The sequence below is a fragment of the Numida meleagris genome, chromosome 4 (genome assembly GCF_002078875.1).
Source record: "Numida meleagris isolate 19003 breed g44 Domestic line chromosome 4, NumMel1.0, whole genome shotgun sequence".
NCBI classification, from domain to species: domain Eukaryota; kingdom Metazoa; phylum Chordata; class Aves; order Galliformes; family Numididae; genus Numida; species Numida meleagris.
In genome coordinates this window covers 81610338-81631002 of record NC_034412.1, presented here as the reverse complement: position 1 = coordinate 81631002, position 20665 = coordinate 81610338, and the positions used below count along the sequence as shown (strand labels likewise).

General features: G+C 35.2%; 1 protein-coding gene across 5 annotated transcripts in view; it reads left to right on the top strand.

Moving 5' to 3' along the window:
- Nucleotides 1-20665, top strand: part of SLIT2 (slit guidance ligand 2) — a 257178-nt gene that overhangs the window by 135586 nt on the left and 100927 nt on the right. For all 5 annotated transcript variants that reach the window (XM_021396010.1, XM_021396009.1, XM_021396012.1 and 2 more), the window contains exon 5: nt 16395-16466. In XM_021396010.1, coding sequence (XP_021251685.1) covers nt 16395-16466 — 72 coding nt within the window. The remainder of the gene's footprint in view (nt 1-16394; nt 16467-20665) is intronic.

Below are 20665 nucleotides of genomic sequence, written 5' to 3'. Positions count from 1 at the left end.
CAATTAGTGGAGCTCTTTAAAACACCTTTGAACATATTTTCCATAAGAATTTTTATGTAATACACGATATCAAAGAGGAAAATTTGGCATATTTTCAATATTTATAGATGTGGGAGATCATTAACAGAGGGCAAAAGGAGATTAAAAAAAAAGAGACTGCAAAAAAAAAGAAGTACTCTGCAAATCCAGGACTTAATTAGATATTCTGTATCTCTACTGAATGCTGAATTTGATCTTTTCATTTTCACAGATTGCGGACCTCTCATTCTCACCCACAGTCTAGTTAAAATTGCTACTAAGGGAAAATATTTGAATACTTTTATCCTAATCTAGAGCAAACCAGATATATCCTCATGGCTCCTTGGTTTCTTTTTTTTTTTCTTTTTTTTTTTTTTTTTGAATTGTATTTTTATTTCTTTGGTTTGGTTTTCTTGTTTGTTTATTTAAATATAAATAAAAATGAAAATGGTATCTTTGGAAATAAATGTTCTGTTCTTATCTCACCAAATTCAATGGAAAGATTTCCTTAGATATCACTGGAATTTGAGAGCATATCTGAAGCATCAGTACCGCTGCAATCCAACTCTTGTAGATCAGGGATGGATCCTTAGTTGCATTTACTTTATTTCTTCCAGTGTGCTTTTAAGTGATTTTTCATTTTTCCCTGAATACCTGCCATCTACTATGATGTCCTTGGAATCACAATTCCTGTGTTATTTTGCAGGGATGCAGACTGGGCACAGTATATAAAGGTATATTAATTCTCTCAAAATACTGTCCTTCCAGTGCTGAAACTTTCCTCTGCCTGGGCTGGACCTGGAGGAGATTTCTATATGTATTGATGAGAAAAATCACATTATCATTAGGAGTGCTAAGGAGAAGTATGTAAGGACTTCGCAATTTCTGAATGAAAGTCTTCCTTTTGTTTATAGGAAGTATCTGAGAACTTGACAAGGTCCAACTCCATCTCTCAAAGAAATCTCAAAAAACAGCACCAAAAAAATTTAACTGCTTTATTAAATATAAATTTTTCTATAATGATTTAGACATGGTTCGGTTTCCCTCAGTCTTATTTATGGTATCACAACATGACATATCATAATTCCTTTCAGGGTAAGAAAATCTATAAAGTAAACACGGAATGGCAAACTACTCTCTTATTTTCTTGTTCTTCTTTTACAACTGAGGAAGGTTTTGTTATTTTTTTCATATATCCTTCAGTTAAGAAAGACAATAATTTAAAATGTGTTCAGTACTATTTTCCAGTAAGTAGTAAGTAGATTCAAAAACATATTTGATCACATGTTTAACACTACACATGAGTAGTTATAATGAATTCAATGGGATTTAAGCACATACTTTAAATTGTAGCTGCGTCAGTGCTTTCCCAAATTAGAACAAGATTATTTGTATGTTCTCAGTCTGAGAGCTACATTTGACTGGGTTAGCATAATTTTTCAACTTTCATCTCTGAAGGTGTTATATCATAACCTATACACTTCATATTGTCACATCTTAGAAGAATATATTAGATTTTCATTTAGTTGTTAATTAAGAGCTTTAAAGAGTAATGCTTTTGTTTGAGAATTGATGACGATGACAAGAATTCCCATAAATGTGCTCTAATCCTAATCTATTGAATGTGTGATTATTGACAAGTAAAAGCCCAAAAAAAAAAAAAAAAGTTTGTTAGTTTGTTGTTGTGTTTGTTCAAAAGATAGTAGCATTTTATGTAAATGCTCTCCCTGCTTTTGCAAGTCAAGAATGAGAGGTAAAGGACTGGGTCAGATATGTGGGGGCAGATGTGAAATATATTCCATTTTGCTCACACTGTTGGAATGTCTGTTCACTGAAACCATGTTTTCACTCTGTAAGCAGCACAGCAGAAGCAGAACTTGTTAAGCTTTTCTGCCTGTTTTCAAGACAGACACTTTTCTATCTTGAAAAGTTGGAAGAATAGATACTTCAGAAACTACCTTGTGACTGACCTGTATTTATGTATTTGTTTTAATTTAGGGACATCAAGTTGTGTATTTCTCATGCATTGGTTAAGCACTAAAGCATGAAATCATGCTGATAAATTAAGAGAATGAGTCACAAGGTTACTCCATATGATTTAATGCATTTTCCTAAATATGTAAAATGTATAACTTTATTGAAAATTTCTCTCTTTACTGCCATAAAACTCTAACTTTCTTAAATGATGTATCTTCAATAATTCTACAGTATTTTTATTCAAAAAAGTTGAGTAGATTGGAAAGGGTTTAAAAAATGCATTTTAGGAGGCCTTTTGACAGATGTGATTTAAAAGCTTAGAGAAGGCAATGCACCTGTCACTTTTAATTGCAGAAAGCTTTCCATCTATTAACTTTATTTTGCCAGAGGCTTCTAATGAAAAAGTTCCAGTATCTAATTTAATTTAATTTTCTTTGGGTTTGCCAGAAGAGCAATTAATTTTTAAAACTTCCAACTATTAAGTTGTTCTTCAGAAAGATGTCTTTCTACCTTAGATACCATTAAGTTTAATCATACGCTTGTCATATCTTCTGAATATCTTGATATTTTTGAAGAAATGAGGCAGATAAAGGTAGACATATTGTCTGTAGTACTAGGTAAGGTTTGCAAATACAAATGTTAGCATGATTGGGTTATTCCTATCCATGATTAGATTGCATCTCTCTGGAGCTGTAAGTACATCTGTGCCCAGCAGGCTTGTGTTATCGCCAGTGCATATGGGGACCATGTGTCAGTCTTCCAACAGAGATATATAGACTTGTGTAGAAGCAGGATTGGATATGCTTGTATTTCAGCTTCTAAATCAATTTCTGGGACCTTTGCTACAGATGTTGGAAGCTTCAGGTCTGTAAAACCCTATACTGTAATATGAACTGCAGCAGAAGAATAAACATAAGAGCAAATATGCATATGGCAGTAGATAGCAAATGCAGTAGGGCCAGTGTAGAAAAAAATCCTTACACCTTCTCATCTATCTGTGTAAATATCATTTAAATTCAATGACCTCAAAGTTCTGAGCTGGTCCTCTTCTCAGAGGAGATCTGTTCTTAATCAGCTAGAGGAGTGAATGCAGATACCTGCACTTGCAGTTGCAAGATGCGTATCCTAGGATTTTGCGACAGGCAAAACTCACTGAATTCTTTAGAGGTACAAATGGATTTGCACAGATTGCTTTAGCAGAAAGCCTAGTTGTGTAGTGATGTTGATACATACAGTGATGTTGCCCCCTTTAAAAGCGATAACTGACACGAATATGATATAATGTGTTTCAAAATTTAGGTTTATTTCTTGAAACTCAATTCATAAAAATTTAAACAAAATGCAATCAAATAAAGTCTTTAAGTGTTTTGTGATATATTTCAGAATTAGCCCACATGCAATTGAGATGTTTATTCCCAGAGCCATCACTCTAATTGGTCTCTATATGGTTACCTAGACCTCTGTATCTTGAAGTGGTCTGTTAAACCACCAGCAGTGTATAATGGCCTGTGAAGGGCAGTGTCAGTATCATCCATCATCATCCTCAGTATGCTGTGCTTTCATTTGATTGCAATGACTTAAAGAATATTCACCTCATCCAACTGCCTTGTGTTCCCAAAAAGCAAAGCTAAATAGTCCTCCTTCAAGAAACTGAAAAAAAAAAAAAAAAGTTACAACAAAAAGATTCCCACACACCAGACACAGAAACCACTTCCCACCCCCCCTCCCCCCCCAACCTTTCTTCCTAATTATTAAGGCTTCTCAGGAAGATTTTCTGGATATTTGCTTGAGTAGGAGCTCCATCAGCAACTTCAAAGGAGCTGGAAAAATGGTTGAAGGGAAAGAATTTGACATGGAATTGAATCAGAAAAAATACTGGAAAACCCAGTGATAGCAGAAAAAAACACGAAGGAAGGAGGAGAGATTAGATTTTAAAGTTGCGCTAAAGTACAGTCACTCTGTGATGGTGTCAATAGAAAAGCACAGTCCTGGAATGAAAAATTCTGAGCTGTGTGGACTTTAAGCACTGATGTCTTAATGAAAACTACCACTAGTGCAAGCAGCTGACCTTTACTGAGGGGAAAAACAGATAAATGTGGCAGAGGGAGAAATACAATTTAAGATTTTTTCCTAGAATGTTTAAAGGTAACGTATGTGCCACTATTGTGGCAATGGCATGCAGACAGGGTTATAATCTGCAATGGGAGTCTTACACTTGGGAGCACTCTGATCCAGATTTTTGTCTGAAATTGTCTTTTTTATATAGTTATTTAATAAGAAATTGGTCATGATTGGTTCATTCTGGAATTGCCAGTTTTTTTTTTTTTAATCGCTTATGTATTTTTTTTTTTTACCTTTAGTACAAAGATTTTTAATTCTAAATGGCCCTTGTGTGGAGCTAGTGGGCAGTTCTTACTTTATAGATGTATTGTGTTGTCTCTATCACATTCTCAGTTCATTCTACAATTAAAAAAAAAGTCCACCTCTCAAAATTTTTATTCCATGCATAGCATTGAGGAGAAAGAGGGAAATGAGTTCGGTGAAAGTGGCTTGAAAAAGCTACCAAAATAGAAGGTAGGCTCCAGAGGACAGAAAGCTTGGAGCCTCTGAATATAACCTGGAATGTTGGGAGACTTGTGAATTCTGTGATGCTCAACTAGAGTTATAAATTCTTTTAATCTTGGTGAATGGAAAGTTTTAGTTCCGGAATATTGGAAAATATTCATATCATTAACTGCCCTTATATTTCCCAACAATTACTTTTTCATTTTCTGCTAGGAACTTCTGATTAACTTATCTAAACCAGCACATAAACACAAAGTAAATACAATAAGCAAAAAATTAAATCCAAAAACCTATCCATTTACTCAGCCTAAATAATGGAACTTGTTCTTATTATTTCATATTTATTATCAATGAACTGGAGTATGATATGGACACACATTTCTATCATTCTTTCCATTGTTTTGTTTAGATGACAGTGTAAATTACAAGTTCTTGGGCTAGAAACCTGTGCTAGGCACTGTACAAACACAGAATTAAAAAAATAAAGAATGTAAAAAATTTTACAGTATCAAAAATGACAGATGGGTATAAGCAGATGGCTGAAGTACTGGAAGACAATGATATAACATTGGTCATCTTGATAAGCTGTAATTATGATTAGCTTAGCTGTTGTCATTTTTTTTTAATCATCCATGATAATCCTTTTATAATTTGCTTTTTTTTTTCTTTTTCTTTCTTTCTGTTTTTATTTTACTTGTTGGCAGTGACAGGCAACAGCATCGAAGCCTGAAGCATACATTGTGTGAATGCACACATATTGTATAAAGCTAAGACTGCAATAAATCTGTCTTGTTAAGCAATCAGCCTGTCTCAAGAGACAATCCTAAAATTGTATTGTTCGATTCAGGTGAAGGAAGACTGAGCACAGTGCCATTCAACATTAATAAACTGCAAGATCCTTCTAGCTTACTCTCAAAGATTTGGCTGCCCCTTGACAAACTGTTCAAGGTTAGTTTTACTGTTAGGAAACATTTGGAGTACTCCGTTTATTGTTAGACTTAACAGTTTGGGTCTGTACTTGGCGAAAAATACCTGTGTCTAGGGATGTAATGATTACTTACCTGTATTGCAATAGCAGCAATGAGTAATGGTGCTGTATCAGGAATTTGCTCTGCTCAATTTTGAACAATGAGAGGAATTGCCATGGTTCATTGAGTGGTATTTCAGGAGAGAATTCAGAAGGCTATAGATGGTAGAGTGAAACAAGACAACATACCAGACAGTCTTTCAATCAGTTCTTCTAAGTGCTTACACTTTCAATTCCAAAGCAGGTGAAATAAAATTAATTATTAAAGACACATTGACTGTTGCAAACTCCTGCTAAAGAGAAGTTTTGTTACAGAAAACAGTAGTGATAGATTTTTCAGACACAATTGAAGAAGTCTTTTGGAAAGGCAAGTGTACCATCTCATCTATTCTTAATGGGAGCAAGTCCCTAAACCAAGCCAAATGGATATTTCAGCCATGCCTATGGAGAGTTTGTCACTTCCCAGAAGTGAATATTACCTGGCAGTATCTTGTTTTATCCGTTCTGAATCCTTAACTTCTAATGTTTTTTCAAGTCCAGTAAGTGAGATATTATATTAAAAATTAATCACCAAATCACCTGTCAGAGGCTGATAAAATTAAAATAGCAGAACCTTTACTCTTTTTTTGCAAAGAAATTATCTTTTGTGGTCCTGTGTGAAGTAATAGCATATAAGGGCTAACATAATTTTTTATTTTGCCTTTAATTTCAACCTGGATAAGTAAAAAGGAGGGAAAAAATGCATGAACAATGTATATGTTTCTGAAGCGTATATGCTTTAGAAGTTATTGTCTGTAATAAACCAGAATTTTTGAAGTGTTAAATGCAAGATATACTTCTGTGTGTCTAAAAGTCATATCCCACTATGCAATCTCCAGGTGGGGTTGTATTTAAACAATACCCTCACACTACACAGCTGTGCTGCTGTCTCAGACATCAGTAGGGGAGCTGCATTGCCATTAGAAATGCAATGCAAGGAACAGTATCTTTCTTCTGTTCGACCAGTTTTAGAGTTTATGAGTTATGGGGAATCAGTGAATTTCCCTTTCCATTTCCCTTTCCTTTTTTCTCTTTCTTTTAAATGGGGATGTTTCTAAAGGGCTTCAAGTTTTTCTTTGCAGGACCTTCTATCACAAGCCAAATTTGAAGTAGCATTAGAATTCTCTCCCTTTGAAATTGCGGGTGGTCCATTCCTCTCTAAGAGCTGCAATGTGTAATTATTTCTATTACTTTTTTTTAAGTCTTAAACAAAGAGAATTACATATAAATTTAGTGGAGCAGACTAATAAAGACTACTTGCCTTTTCAAAGATAATTTCTAAGACTCCAGTGAAATACATGTGTGGCCCTAATACTCCTATTTTAATTTACAGTGAGCATTTGTCACACTAGGACATTCTAGCACAACGGAGAATAAATGGTGACTCTCCTTAAGCAATTATTTTCAAATGATACCAGAGTATACAAATTGATTTAAGTACACTTTTGGAGACACCGTAGTATAGAATTGATTCTGTGGCCCATAGATTGACTTCCATGCCAAGATTGCAATAGAAGGATTTTGTCTATTCCAAAGCCAAAATGTGATCCTACTAAAAAGTAGGAAAGCCTGATAATTGCACTCTATGCTATTTTCTTGGTGAAGAAATGACTAGTTAGTAATACTCAAAATTATGAACAAGTCAATATATTGGATAGGTATGAGTAGTCAGTCTGCTTCTTAAACAAAAACAGTCTAGCATTATTTGTCATCATTTCAATTTCTGATGACTTAACCTAACAAATAAGGTAGAAGCTGCTTACAAACTGGAGATTAGCAGGCTATCAGTACTTCTATTGTAGTTCATTCGTTTTTATCTGTGTTTGTGTATGTGCTCTGTGCTTTATGAATGAATGTCTTGTATGTATGGTTTAATAAATAGATACAATGGATAAAAATTTTAATTTTAAATAAATTTTTTTTTTAAATAAATTATTTTTTTAAATAATACAAATAACCGTATACTAATAGCTATAATATGATCTATATAAGAATTATAGATTTATCAATGTATAACAGAGGATAACAGATGAAAATAACCAGGGAAATTTAATCTGGATATTGTTAGAAAAGCAGAAGACTCATTCCTTACCATGCAAACTGTAGAGACTCAAAGCATTCTGCCCATATTACAGTGGTGATTGCCCTATGTTGTGCAGTGTGAAATATTCACTTGGGTGCTGTAGCTCACCATGGCACAGGGAGTGACTGTGCTTTAGTGTGTGAATAGACTATACCTACTGTTTACACCATATAAGTCATTAGGGATTCTACAGAGCAAATGGAAATCAGTGCAAAATTCAAAGAGAACCTGTAATTCTGTCATCTGGATTCTTCTCATCTGTTTTGTGCTCCTCAGCATGGCACTGATACATACCTTTACTGATAACGCATTACTTTGATTTCTCTGTCTGTAAAAGAAGGTTAATAGTACCTTTCTCAGATGTGAAATTTCATTTCTCTTATGGGACCAGAGGTAATGATTTACAGAACTAATGCTGGAAGTTATAATTCAGGATTTTAATCATCAGAAGGAGATAAATATTGGCCGCTGTTGATAGTGTTGTATCACTTGTATCTTTATTAACAAGAGAAATATCTGCAATGGATGCTTTACTGAAGAGTAGAAGAAAAATCATTTAAGTAAATACGATATTAAATAGTTTATTTCATAGTGAAATAATAAAAGAATAGGGTTTTTATTTTGTTTTGTTGGTTTTTCTGTTTGCTTTGTTTTTTAAGGACCAGATATTAGACTGAATTGCTAACCATATGGTTTTTAAATATTTCTTTATTCTGTTTGTCTTCGTTGATTTGTAGGCATGCCAAAAAGCTAGGCTTTGATAAAAGGACATGAGAACCTATTTGAGTATAAGATTATCTTCATAAATAACTGATGCAGTACTGCAGGTTGTAATACTGTAACTCCATAAAGCCAGACATATGCCAGTATTGTAACAATTAACTGGATAAGCCTCATTTGGCTGATAGGAAAGGTACTTACTTGTTTGATACAGCAATATGTTTGCTGAATGTGAGATAAAAAGAAAAGCGTTGAGTTATAGATTAAAACATTCATGTTTGTTTAGTAGGCTCTTGCTATAATGTGGTATATTTCTACCATGATGGAAATTTGATTTCCAGGCTTTATTAGGTTCAGTTCAGCTGAGCTGTTATTCATAGACGGATTGTCTCTCCATTATGCTCTCCTTGCATTTAGACCATAATGCTATATTTCAGCAGCACCTCTATTGCTGGATGCTTTTCACATTGGTTTGATTCCCACTATGAAGTTCTGAAAATAATTTTCCAGCTTATATACATTATCCTAATACAACAAAAGCCAAAGGGTGCTTCTGTAGCATTCAGAAGAGCTCTTAGATTAAGGTCCTTGTCATACTGGAACTTTACAGCTGTAGAGTATAGTTTTCCTGATTGTGTGACTATTAATGAAGGTTCCTGAGCAAATAAAAATTTGACCAAAAGCTTTCAATTATAGTGCAAACTATTCAAGATAATATGGAATAGAAACACATATTTCTATTTCAAATTCAGAAAATGGAAATCTGTCTGGCATTTTAAGAGTGAAACCCAAATCAGGAATCCAGCAAAACAGAAAAAGTTACTTTGCTATTTTGTCCACTTCATATTGGAAAACCAACTGCCATAACAACTTTTGCAAATGGAAGCTGCTGCCAGCATTCTCTCAAAACCCTCAAAATAACGTTATTTTGGATCTGAGAGTTTTTCCAAAGTTTAGTGATAATATAAAACAATCTCTTCATCCATTTCTCAAAACACAGTTGAAACTTCTAGCTGTGGCTCACTTCCACTATGCTGCCGCATTGCAGCATGTTCTTGTCTTCCTGTAGGAGCTTAGGTTTTCCTGCTGCTGCACCCCTGTGAGGCTGTGTGCTCCACTTTCCTTAACATCAAAACTGGGGGAATAAATAAGGGCTGGTGCAAACCTGAGCCTTTCTCTGGAATATGTCAGAGATGGGACACTCCAAGAAGCACACTTACTGGAGTGTTGGGACATATGCACGGGCTCATAGGTATCTCAATAACCATCCTAATGATGCTCATCAGTGAGCATCCTATGCCACATCCAAACTCATAAATTTGATTTTCAGTCAAATAATTTTACTGAAATACTTGTTCCACTTCTTTCTTTGCATGCTCTGTAGTCTCATCTGCAGTGTCTTGCAATATGTGGGCATGTGGGGTTTCATGCAGAATATGGTAAGCTCTTGTTGAACGTATTGTTTTCTGGTAGGAGAAGTACCAAGCAAGGTTTACTTTATTAATTTCAGAAGTATTTATAGTATTTATATAATTATTCAGGACCCTGAACATGAATAGTTCACCTTCTGAATTGTTTTTATGAACTGACATAAATAAACTGATGAGTATTCAGTACTTTGTTTGACTCAGTTTTTCTGCCTTTTCCTTTAAAAATTAGGATACATCATTCATTCCTAGTACTCACTATTTTACAAAGTAGAGGATGGCAGTATAGATTTATGATATGCCTGGTCAGACACTGAGGGAGGTTAAACCATAGAGGAAAATAAAATTACAAGTAATTAAATTTACAAGCAGGTTTGCCATCTTCAAAGGATTTATTGTTTTAGAACAAACACATGGTTTTAGCCACACAAGAAAACTGTGATATCTTAACAGTGTATGATATAGATAATGTGTGGTGTTTCAATTTATATAATTAAAAATTTAGCACTCCTTTTTAGGTTGAATGGAATATTCAACTGGGAGCCATATATGGTGAGTAATAAAATAGCTGCAATGCAGTACTCCCTGCATTTTTTAAGAACTGAAGCATTCTATCAGGCTCATTAATATCAGGTTATCTGAGCGCTTTACTCTCTGATAAAGAAACAATAGCATATATAAGTTTTCCAGTTTTTCTGTAAGAATAGATTAGTGTGTGTGAGATTTATACCAATATTGTTATGAATTTCAAATGTTAGCAGGTTTCCAGTTTAATTTTTTTTTCTGATATACTCCTACCTACTATCCAGTAAATATGATAAATAGAAATATACCAGTTTCATGCTGTTTCTTAGGAAGGATTCAGTAGAAACAAGGTTTTCCCAAGGTCTTTCTGCTATTTCCACAAAGCATTATGCATCATGTTTACTAACGTGTTCTGGAGAAAAAAATAATTAACTGAATACATAAAATGAAAATGATTATTTGGGAGGCGGAGTTAAGAGGTTTACTATTTTAATTTTTATTTTTACATTTTTTCCTGTTTCATCAGTTTATGAAAAACAGAAATCTACATTCTTTGAAGCATAAGTTCAAATTAGTCAACTTCTACTGTTGCATCACTGAAAATACCACATTTAAGTCCTTAATCTTTGAATTAGATTTAAAAGCTGAGGCACGTGTGATTATCCATATACATTATATATAAATTGACTGACCTGGTTTGCTTAAAAGGGAATTATATTTTATGTAAGCATGATAATTCCTTGCCTTACTTCATCACTGATCTTAGACACAGTACAACGTCTGTCTGCTTTTATCATTTGGTTTGAGTGATATGTTAATAAAAATAATTTTGCTTATGTGCAACACATTTAATCTCTAATTTAGAAACATACCTGACCTTCTGTGGGAATAATCAAAATGTACACAGTTTTTTCAAAGAATTAGTGTAGCTGGGCAAAAGTTCAGATTTCTTTGTATGTTCTCTGTGTATCCTCATTTAGTTCAGCTCGGTTTGGTATACAGATTTTGTTTTCTTGTTTTGTTTTTGAGAGGATGATGTTGTAGCCTGAATATTACAACTCAACAAACGCTTAACGTATACACATATACCTGAAAGAAACCAGCCACTATCAATAGGATGGTGCAATCACATATAGAGCAGCACAGGTGCTTATCTAAGTCCTCTGACATGAGCTCCACCTGAATCCAGGTGGATTTTTGTGCAAGAATCTGGCATTTAACTCCAGTATTCATGCCGTCTCTTGGCTTTATGAAACTAGCCTGAGAGCAGCCTTTGAGGAAATCTCACACTCAAAGCTAGTGAAGTTATATAAAACTGTTCTGGCCCTGAAAACTTTTTTGCTCAAAAATGATTGGGTCAGCACATTGAAGACTGGGTGATGGCTCTGTGGCAAGCCAATGGATGATGAGTGTGAAGCCCTCAAAGCTGCACTTAGTAATTTTCTGAAAGGGTCAGTAGCTTCAGACTGAATAATTTGGAATATATCTCTCTAGAAATGACTTAGCAGCATTGACATTGATTTAGTTGAGAGGCCCAAAGGACAACTTGGATCTGATCTTTCCCTCTGTACTCAGCACTGGTGGGGCCACACCTCGAGTACTGCATCCAGTTTTGGGCCCTTCACTGAAAGAAAGACACTGAGGCCCTGGATCGTGTCCAGAGGAGGGCAGTGAAGCTGGTGAGGGGTCTGGAGCACAGGCCTTATGAGGAGCGGCTGAGGAAGCTGGGATTGTTCAGTCTGGAGAAGACAAGGTTTAGAGGTGACCTTATCGCTCTCTATAACTACCTGAAGGGAGGTTGTAGTGAGCTGGGGGTCAGCCTCTTCTCTCCTATAACTAGTGACAGGACAAGGAGGAATGGCCTCAAGTTGCGCCAGGGGAGATTCAGGCTGAACGTTAGGAAATACTACTTTTCTGAAAGAGTGGTCAGGCGCTGGAATGGGCTGCCCAGAGAGGTGGTGGAGTCACAGTCCCTGGAGATGTTCAAGAAATGTTTAGACGTTGTGTTGAGGGACATGGTTTAGTGGGGTTATATTGGTGATGGGTGGATGGTTGGTCTAGATGATCTTGCAGGTCTTTTCCAACCTGAGCAATTCTATGATTCTATAAGTTGAATTCAATAAAATGTCATTATATCATTGTGCTTTCTTTCAAAAATGGTACAGGATAACCTTTACTCTTCCACTCAAGTTTTATACAAAGCATTTTGAGTAATTTCAGATGTTCTATAACTATGTTGTTTTTTAAGTGAAGTCTTGGGCTGCTATAACTACAGAGAATAATTTCTTCCAATGACAGTATCTTGGTCAGATTGCTGATTTCAAATGTGAAGACTGGATCATGCCTATCCTTTCAGAAATTTAGGTTTGTTCTTGTAAATGTAGAATGTTCAGTTGTTTAATGGATTCAACTTTGTTTAAATTCATAGAGCATCTTTCATTTACAAGTATCAAGCACCAACGTAAATGGTTCTTGGTGTACAGACATGCTCAAATGCTCCTTCTTTTTAGAATGGAAGATGGAGCTTACGCAGTTGTTAGTGCATGAAAACATCCATCAGGCTGAAAAGGAGATTTGCATCTTTTGTTGTTGCAGAATATAGACTGCAAAATCAAGTCATTGAAACAGAATGACCCGCAAAATTGTCCGGTTTTATCTACAAAATAGTTCTTTGCTCCGTTTTCCCCAAAAGTCGACCTGTGATGCATGTGGTTCTGTTGTTTTTTTTTGTTTGTTTGTTTTTGTGACCAGTCTAAGAATTGCAGTGGAATGAGTTAAAACATCTTAAAAAAAAAGACCACACCAGCAACTTGTTACTGAGTTATGGTTCTATGGTGTGAAACAGAGATGTAATTTATGCAAGAAGAAAAAGTTAAATGTTTGGTTAAGAACCTCAAGGTTTTTATAAGAAAACCTTTCTAAACTGAGCTGATGAAAACCTGAAGCAATCAATAAATAATTACTAAAAACTTTCCTATTATAAGTAGGCATAGATTTTGTGTTGAAAATAGTATTTTTTTTATTAAGAGAGAATTTTGCAATGAGGAAGTGATTTAACTTCTGTAACATAAACAATTCCAAGAATGTTTCATAGCCCAACATATGCACTGCAAAAAGAATTTATCTTGGAAAAAGACTTTGGTTAACTTTATTTGTTGTATGCATCTAGAGGAGTGTTTTTTAAAGTGCCTGTTGCAGGAAGTTTGGGAACCTTTTCAATTAAGTAGTTTACATTTCAAATTTCTAAAATTAGTAGGGAACACTAGTCGGCATGACCCTGTGCTGCGTGAAAGTGATGCTGTGGATGCATCTAGCTTTCTGTCATATGTGCATACACACATACAATCTCAATGTATGGTTTACTGAGGAACTGGGCTTAATAGCTGTTACTGGTACGTATCTGAACTTGTGCTAAGACGTGTATTTAGTTATGTAAAGAAAGAGAAGGCTCTGAGGAGACCTCATATTTAAAGAGGTATTATAAACAGGAGGAAAAACAACTTTTTACATGGGTAGCTAGTGATAGGACAAGAGAAAATGGTTTTAAACTACAGGAGGAAAGATTTAGATTAGATGTCAAGGGCAAATTTTTCACAGAGGGGGTGGTGGGGCACTGGCACAGGCTGCCCGGGAGTGTTCAAAGCCAGGTTGGGTGAGGCCCTGGGCAGCCTGATCTAGTGGATGGCAGGCGTGCCTAAAGCAGGGGGTTGGAACTGGATGATCTCTGAGGTCTCTTTCAACCCAAGCCATTCTATGATTCTGACCATTTATATTTTTTATTCTATTTTTGAAATAATTTACACAACTGTCTCAATTGTGTTCATCTCCAACTTGTAAAATTATACAAAATGATGAATGATGATAATCAATTAACAGTCATAAAAAGTGTACTGCACCATTATCTATTACCTTCTACAGTATATTTATGAGTTGAGCAGTGGTTTACATAGATATCTACATCTATCTGTATTATCAAGTAGTCCTTGATTGTGATACAAATCACTATTGTTAACCACTTTGCACACAATTTATATATTGGTAAAATGTTTTAGTCAATTAAATGTAAGTATATATATAAATGTTTGCTATTTATATTTGTGATAGAATGTTATAAAGGAAGTAGGTTGTTAAATCATGTCACTGTAAAATATGCTGAAGTCTGCCTTTTCATTCATATCATTTGAATTTATTGTCAGCAATGCAGTCATATCTTATTTCAGGATTACCTAGGTGGATTGAAAATTAAATCATAGCTCACAGATGCTTCTTTTTCCACATACTGTTAATAATAGCTAAATTGGGTCTAATTTTAAATATACTTTGCAAGATACAGCAGTACAGTTACATGCATAAAGTGTGAAAGATTTAGTAAATAGAATGTGATTTTCCATAAACTGACAGTGCCTCCAATAAAACAATGTTGCTGACAGTGTATGTGGAATTATTTTCAAAGGGATTATATTGATATAAATTTTGCTGGAGTCAGGTAGTGTGGGGTTTCATAAACTCCTCAAACAATTTTTTAAGTTCATAAATTTGAAAGAGATTTCCAGGAGTGATTTCTAATAACTGGAAATATGAGCTCATCCTAAATTACACTTTAGGGAAAGAATACGTCAAAAGCATGATTGTATATAATCAACTGAATGATTCCTGCTTATTCATTTCATCTCAGCTACATGTCTTACTTCTATGCACTGTTTTGCAATGTTTCTCCTAAAATCTCTCTCAGAAAATGTTATCCAAAAGTTGTCTCTAAAATACAATACATTGAAAACATTACTGTTCGGGGTTGGAGTGCTTCTGGCATGTGCTTTGGAGTGCTTGATGTTCTTGTGGAGTGAAGCTCCAGTTTTGGTTTTAGCAAAGGAAAATCTAGCCATTCAAAACAGAACTGCTCTGTGTCCCGAGTAAGAATTCTCGTGAAAATACAGCCTGTACACTTCTGATTTGTTTCTGAATTGCATTCAGAGGCTCAAGCAAGCCTCTTCATCTAATTTCTTACCCTCTGTAGATAGATGCATCTCTGAAGGCTTCCAAAAGGCATGATTTCACAATTTTAAGAGTACAAGGCAGATAGACAAGTCCCTTTGAAGGCCTTCAGATGTGTGTGGTAGATAGGTTCAGTCCAGGATGGCAATCTACAATTTCAAGTGAAACTTCCATACCACTTATAATGTAGATAGAAAACTTTAATTTATTGAATATCTCCTGTTGCATTGAACTACTTGTTAATGGGGTGTAGCATAAGTGAAAAGCTCTGGATTATTATTCTTTTTTACTTCAATTTTGTTGATTTTCTTTCTGATATGGAACTGCTAAAGCCAAAAAAAAATTCTAAAATTCAGAAAAGGGTTGGATATTTATACAGAAAAAAAATAATTAGTAAGAATTTCCATAAAATTTGTATTTTGCAATTGATACTAATTTCAGATAGCATGTTAAAGGTGGTCATGCATGGTTTTTTGGAGGAGATCAAAGGTGCTCCCCTCTATTTATTGCTAGGTGTTTTTTAATGACTTCTTTTAAAATGTTTGGTGCTTCATACTCTGAAACAAAATTCAAAAAATATTTTTATCTCCGTCATTATAGAGCTAGATAGTTGGTTGTTTCTTGGCAGTTTCCGCTACTTTTTTTCATGTTTTCAGTCTTTCTTGCATAAAGCTGAGCATCAACTGTTATGTGTTTGGAATTAGTTGAAAATTAAAACCAGTTAAAAATGAAATCAGTTTGGCATTCATTGTTGAACTGTGTAATGCTTCTACTTATGTTTGACATAATTATCATTACTTCGAAAGGGAGTTACATAGTGCAACGAAGATAAGCTAATTTGAGTATTATTGCTGCTTCTTTTTCTTCAGTTACAAATCAGTTAAAGTAATAATATGTTTCATCGGAAACATTTATTGAATGGTAATGGCTGGAATGATTTTCTGACATGAACTTTTTTTGTTGTTATACACAGAAATTTATGTGGCAAATTTTAAGTTTCATTTAATCTTCTTTTTCACAGTGATCTTAGTGAAAATCAGATTCAAGCCATACCTAGGAAGGCATTTCGTGGAGCAGTAGACATAAAAAATCTGTAAGTAGTGTGCTCTGCTAATAATGCTTTATCAATACAGTTTCCTTTTGTTCTGTCAAATGTCTTTTTGCTTAGCACTTCTATAGCTGCTGAAGTAATCCTTGCTTAAAACCAATCTTGTTTTGGCAAAATATTTTAACCTATCTTAAGCATCCTAAAATTGCCTATTATGAAATCTAAAACATTTAAATAGAGTTGAATAGAACAAGACAATGCAAGTATTTGCTTAGGATAACCTGAGTTTAATATTTGAATGTCAAACTACTTTAAACATTTCATTGTTTCATGTAGGAAAATCTGTTCTTTCTCATGTCTAGAAGTTTGTGTTTTGTTTGCCTGTATAAAAGAAAGAAAGAAAAATTGTACTGTTATCTAGTTTTGCTCATATATGTTTTCTTAATTCAGTATTTACTTTTCTCCCACAGTTTTCTTTTGTGGCAAAATAAGTAATTTCTGAAAGCTAGACTCACTTTCCTGGAGATAGTGACCCTAAAGTTCATGGGCAAGTTTTGAATTCTTACAGCTTCTGTATGAAGAAATATGTGCTTCAAGACAAAAGAAAGCAATGACTTTTTGACTTTGTGTTTAGAGTAGTGAGTCAGTTTAGTGATCTGAATGAGCTGAATGACCTGAAGATTGCCATGAACTTCTATGGGGAAACAAGGTCATCCACTCAAAAGCTGTATCTGCAGCTGTAAGCTGGGGTCTCCTTGCTTGTAAACAACCAACAAAGACAGAAGACACATTCTGCTGGGGTCAAGAAAGACCACAGAGATGCCGCTGTGATGCAGCCATGAAAAAGTGTAATGAAAATGCTGTCTTATACACGTCAATAAGAATAGGGAAGTATTAAGTTCTTATGTTTTCATGTATTTCCTTTCGAAATACTTTTTAATAATTGTAGTTGTTGATTTAGAGAACTTTGTAGTTGAACTACTTTGAAAATTGAGTGTTCCATGTTTGCTGTACAAGATGTTGGATCTCCAGGAGGGAAGCCTTTGGTGTTTTTGGTGTCCAGTGATGGACTCCACTCCAGTCTGCTGGCCTTAGCACTGCACACAAATCAGTTAGGAAGGAATACATTCAAGAATTTAGCAGAATGGACAAGCATTTTCCTTGCTTGCTTTGATTTTTAGAAATGTGAGTTTCTTTATTACTCAGTGGAAAAATTCATATATTTGAATCTATTATGCTCCAAAACACGCAAGCACATCTGAAAGTAGCTTTCTTACTTTGTTTAAAAGATATTTTATGAATTTCTATTCAGATCTGGTCCCATCATTATGCATGATCTAAAAGAGGCATGGCTACAAGGATAAGCTTGCATTTTTGTGCATGACCTTTTATATTTGAAAATTGATACAGCTAAAGAAACATTAGTGTAACAATGAAAGTAGCATTGAGAATCTTCTAATGGCAGGGCAGTATATTTCAATGTAATAAGTATGTATTGTGAGTTAGGATGCTAATCTTTAGCAAAGATAATATTCATATCTTAGTGTGCATTTTCATGGTAAGGATCCTGAATTATGTTGAAAATGTGCATAAAACAGTAGATCTGCACTCTAAGTCTTTATCTTTTGAAAAATAATTCAAACAAAAGTTTCATAAAGTCATATTGTTGCCACAAAATCCAAATCTTATCTGTGGCACATAGTTTATTGTAATACCAGGAAAACTACAGATATTTCATTTTTTAGTGGTCCCAGAAAGAAAAAAAAGGAAAGAAATCTGATTTTTAATACTTATGATGCCATTACAGATGTAAGCACTGAGAAACTAATTTCTCTGTCTTGTAAATGCTACCTTCATTCCTGGTCACTCACTGTATATTATGTGAGGTGTAGGTGTGAGTATCAGAATGACACGTGAGTTCATGAGGAAAGTCAGGCAGAGCCCAGCACAGCATTTTTGTAACTAGAGCAGGTATTCAGAAAATGAATAGCTTTTGTGCATTTCCAGAAGATTAGTCAAGATGGAGAGAACGGAACACTAGCCTTCCGTTTAGCCATTTGTATTACACTTAAAGAAGGATGATTGCAAGAAATATACTATTTTTATTTCATTGTCCAAGAAATGAAGAAATCAGTGGATGAGTGATATATGTAGAAGGCATCTCTTTGCAAACAAAAGGAACTATAAAATGAAGGCATGTAGCATCTATGGAATGATTAAACTAAGGTCCAGCAACCACAGCTGTATTGCTGAGAACTGTCATAAGCGACATTCAGTGTTTGCTCTAATTTCACTGTTTCTTCTGTAATTGCCTAGTAGGTAAGCATACTGTTAAAGATGTTAACCAAACATATAGAAGAGAGACGTGAAGATACAAAGAGTAAAGAGCAAGTTTTGTTTTGTCTAATAACATCAGATAAATTACAATATAAATTATGGAGCACTTTATTAAATATAATGAGTGCATTTAAAACCATCGCAAGCTCTAGTAAGCTGTTTCAAAAGCAGTTAACAAATCTCATAGACATCAAACTGGTTACATATTTTATTTTTCAGAATAGAAATTGAAGATTAATATTTCCCCCCTTGAATTAGGAGCTGGAACATTTTGGAATAGATTTTATGGTTGCCAAAAAATGTTCTAGTTTTCATGGAGCAAAAGGAATTAGATGTTAACTCAGAATACCTGAAGAAAATTGCTTCCTCTGAAGTTGATAGTACTGCTAGGATCTTTTGATTTCCTGCTAATATGTTAGCTCTAGAGTCCTCCTCGTACTTCTCAGAAGCAGGTGTCTAGTTTCCATGAGATGGGGCCACAGTTCCATTCTGGACATCTTCTTAATAATATTTACAAGATATATTCTGTAAATGATAAAAGAAGCAAATTGAGCAAGACATTATGAGAAATTACAATTTCAGCAACAGGCCCCACCACAAAAAAAAAACAAAACAAACAAACAAAAGCCCTGCTGTTAGGCCATTGTAGGCAACTATAATATCCCCCACCTGCTTCATGTTGCTGATCCTGGTTGGACTCACCCCAACCAGGATCTGTCAGCATCTGCTGGGGGTACTGAGACTAGACATGATGCTCAGATCTGATCTTCCCAAATGCCAATCAAGCAGGATGCGGCTGATACAGTAGAAGGAAGGGATGCCATCCAGAGATACTTTGATACGAAAGGTGAGCCCTTGTGAACCTAATGAGATTGAACAAAGCAATGTGCAAGGTTTTGCACTTGGGTCGAGGTAATCCCAGATAAGTATGCAAAGTGGGAGAAGAACTCCTTGAGAGTAGCCATGCTGTGAAGGACTTAGGAATCCTAGTAAATGAAAAACTTAACATGAGCCAGCAGCTTGCGCTTGCAGCCCGGAAAGACAGTGGTATTCTGGGTTCCATCAGAAGAGGGGTGGCCAACAGGGTGAGAGAGGTGATTGTCCCTGTCTATTCTGCCCTCATGAGCTGGAGTGCTGCTCCATTCTGCAGCCCCCAGCACAGGAAAGATGTTGAGTTTTTGGAGAGGGTCCAGAGGATCCAAGATGATCCAAAGGGCTAGAGCACCTCTCCTATGAAGATAGGCTGAAGGATCTGGGCTTGTTCAGCCTGGAAAAGAGAAGGCTGAAAGGAGACCTCATTGTGACCTTCCAATACTTAAAGGGAGTTTATAAACATGAGGGAAATCAACTTTTTACATGGGTAGATAGTGATAGGACAAGAGGAAATGTTTTTCAAGTAAAGGAAGAGAGATTTAGATTAGATGTCAGGGGGAAGTTTTTTACTGAAAGAGTGGTGAGGTGATGGAGCAGGTTGCCCAGAAAGGTTGTGGATGCACCGTCCCTGGAGATGTTTAAGGCCAGGTTGGATGGAGCCCTGGGCAATCTGATCCTAGTACTTGAAGAAACGGCTGGCAATCCTGCCTGTGATAGGGGAGTTGGAACTTGATGATCTTTAAGGTCCCTTCCAACGCAAGCCATTCTGTGGTTTCTCTCAGCATCCTGACTTTGCTCTCATGACTGCAGCCCCAATTATTGCTAATGAATCAAGTTCTTCAAAAACTGAGCCAGCAAATGAGGGAAACTTAACTTAATTCCCAAAGTTACTCCTAATTTGGTACCTCTTCTAGGATAATAATTTGCTTCCAGAAGTTAGGCTTTTCAGAAGATTCAGGGGCACCTACTGTTTTAAAAAACAAATAGAAATTATCATATAAATTGGAAATAAAATACATATTTTTAATATACAT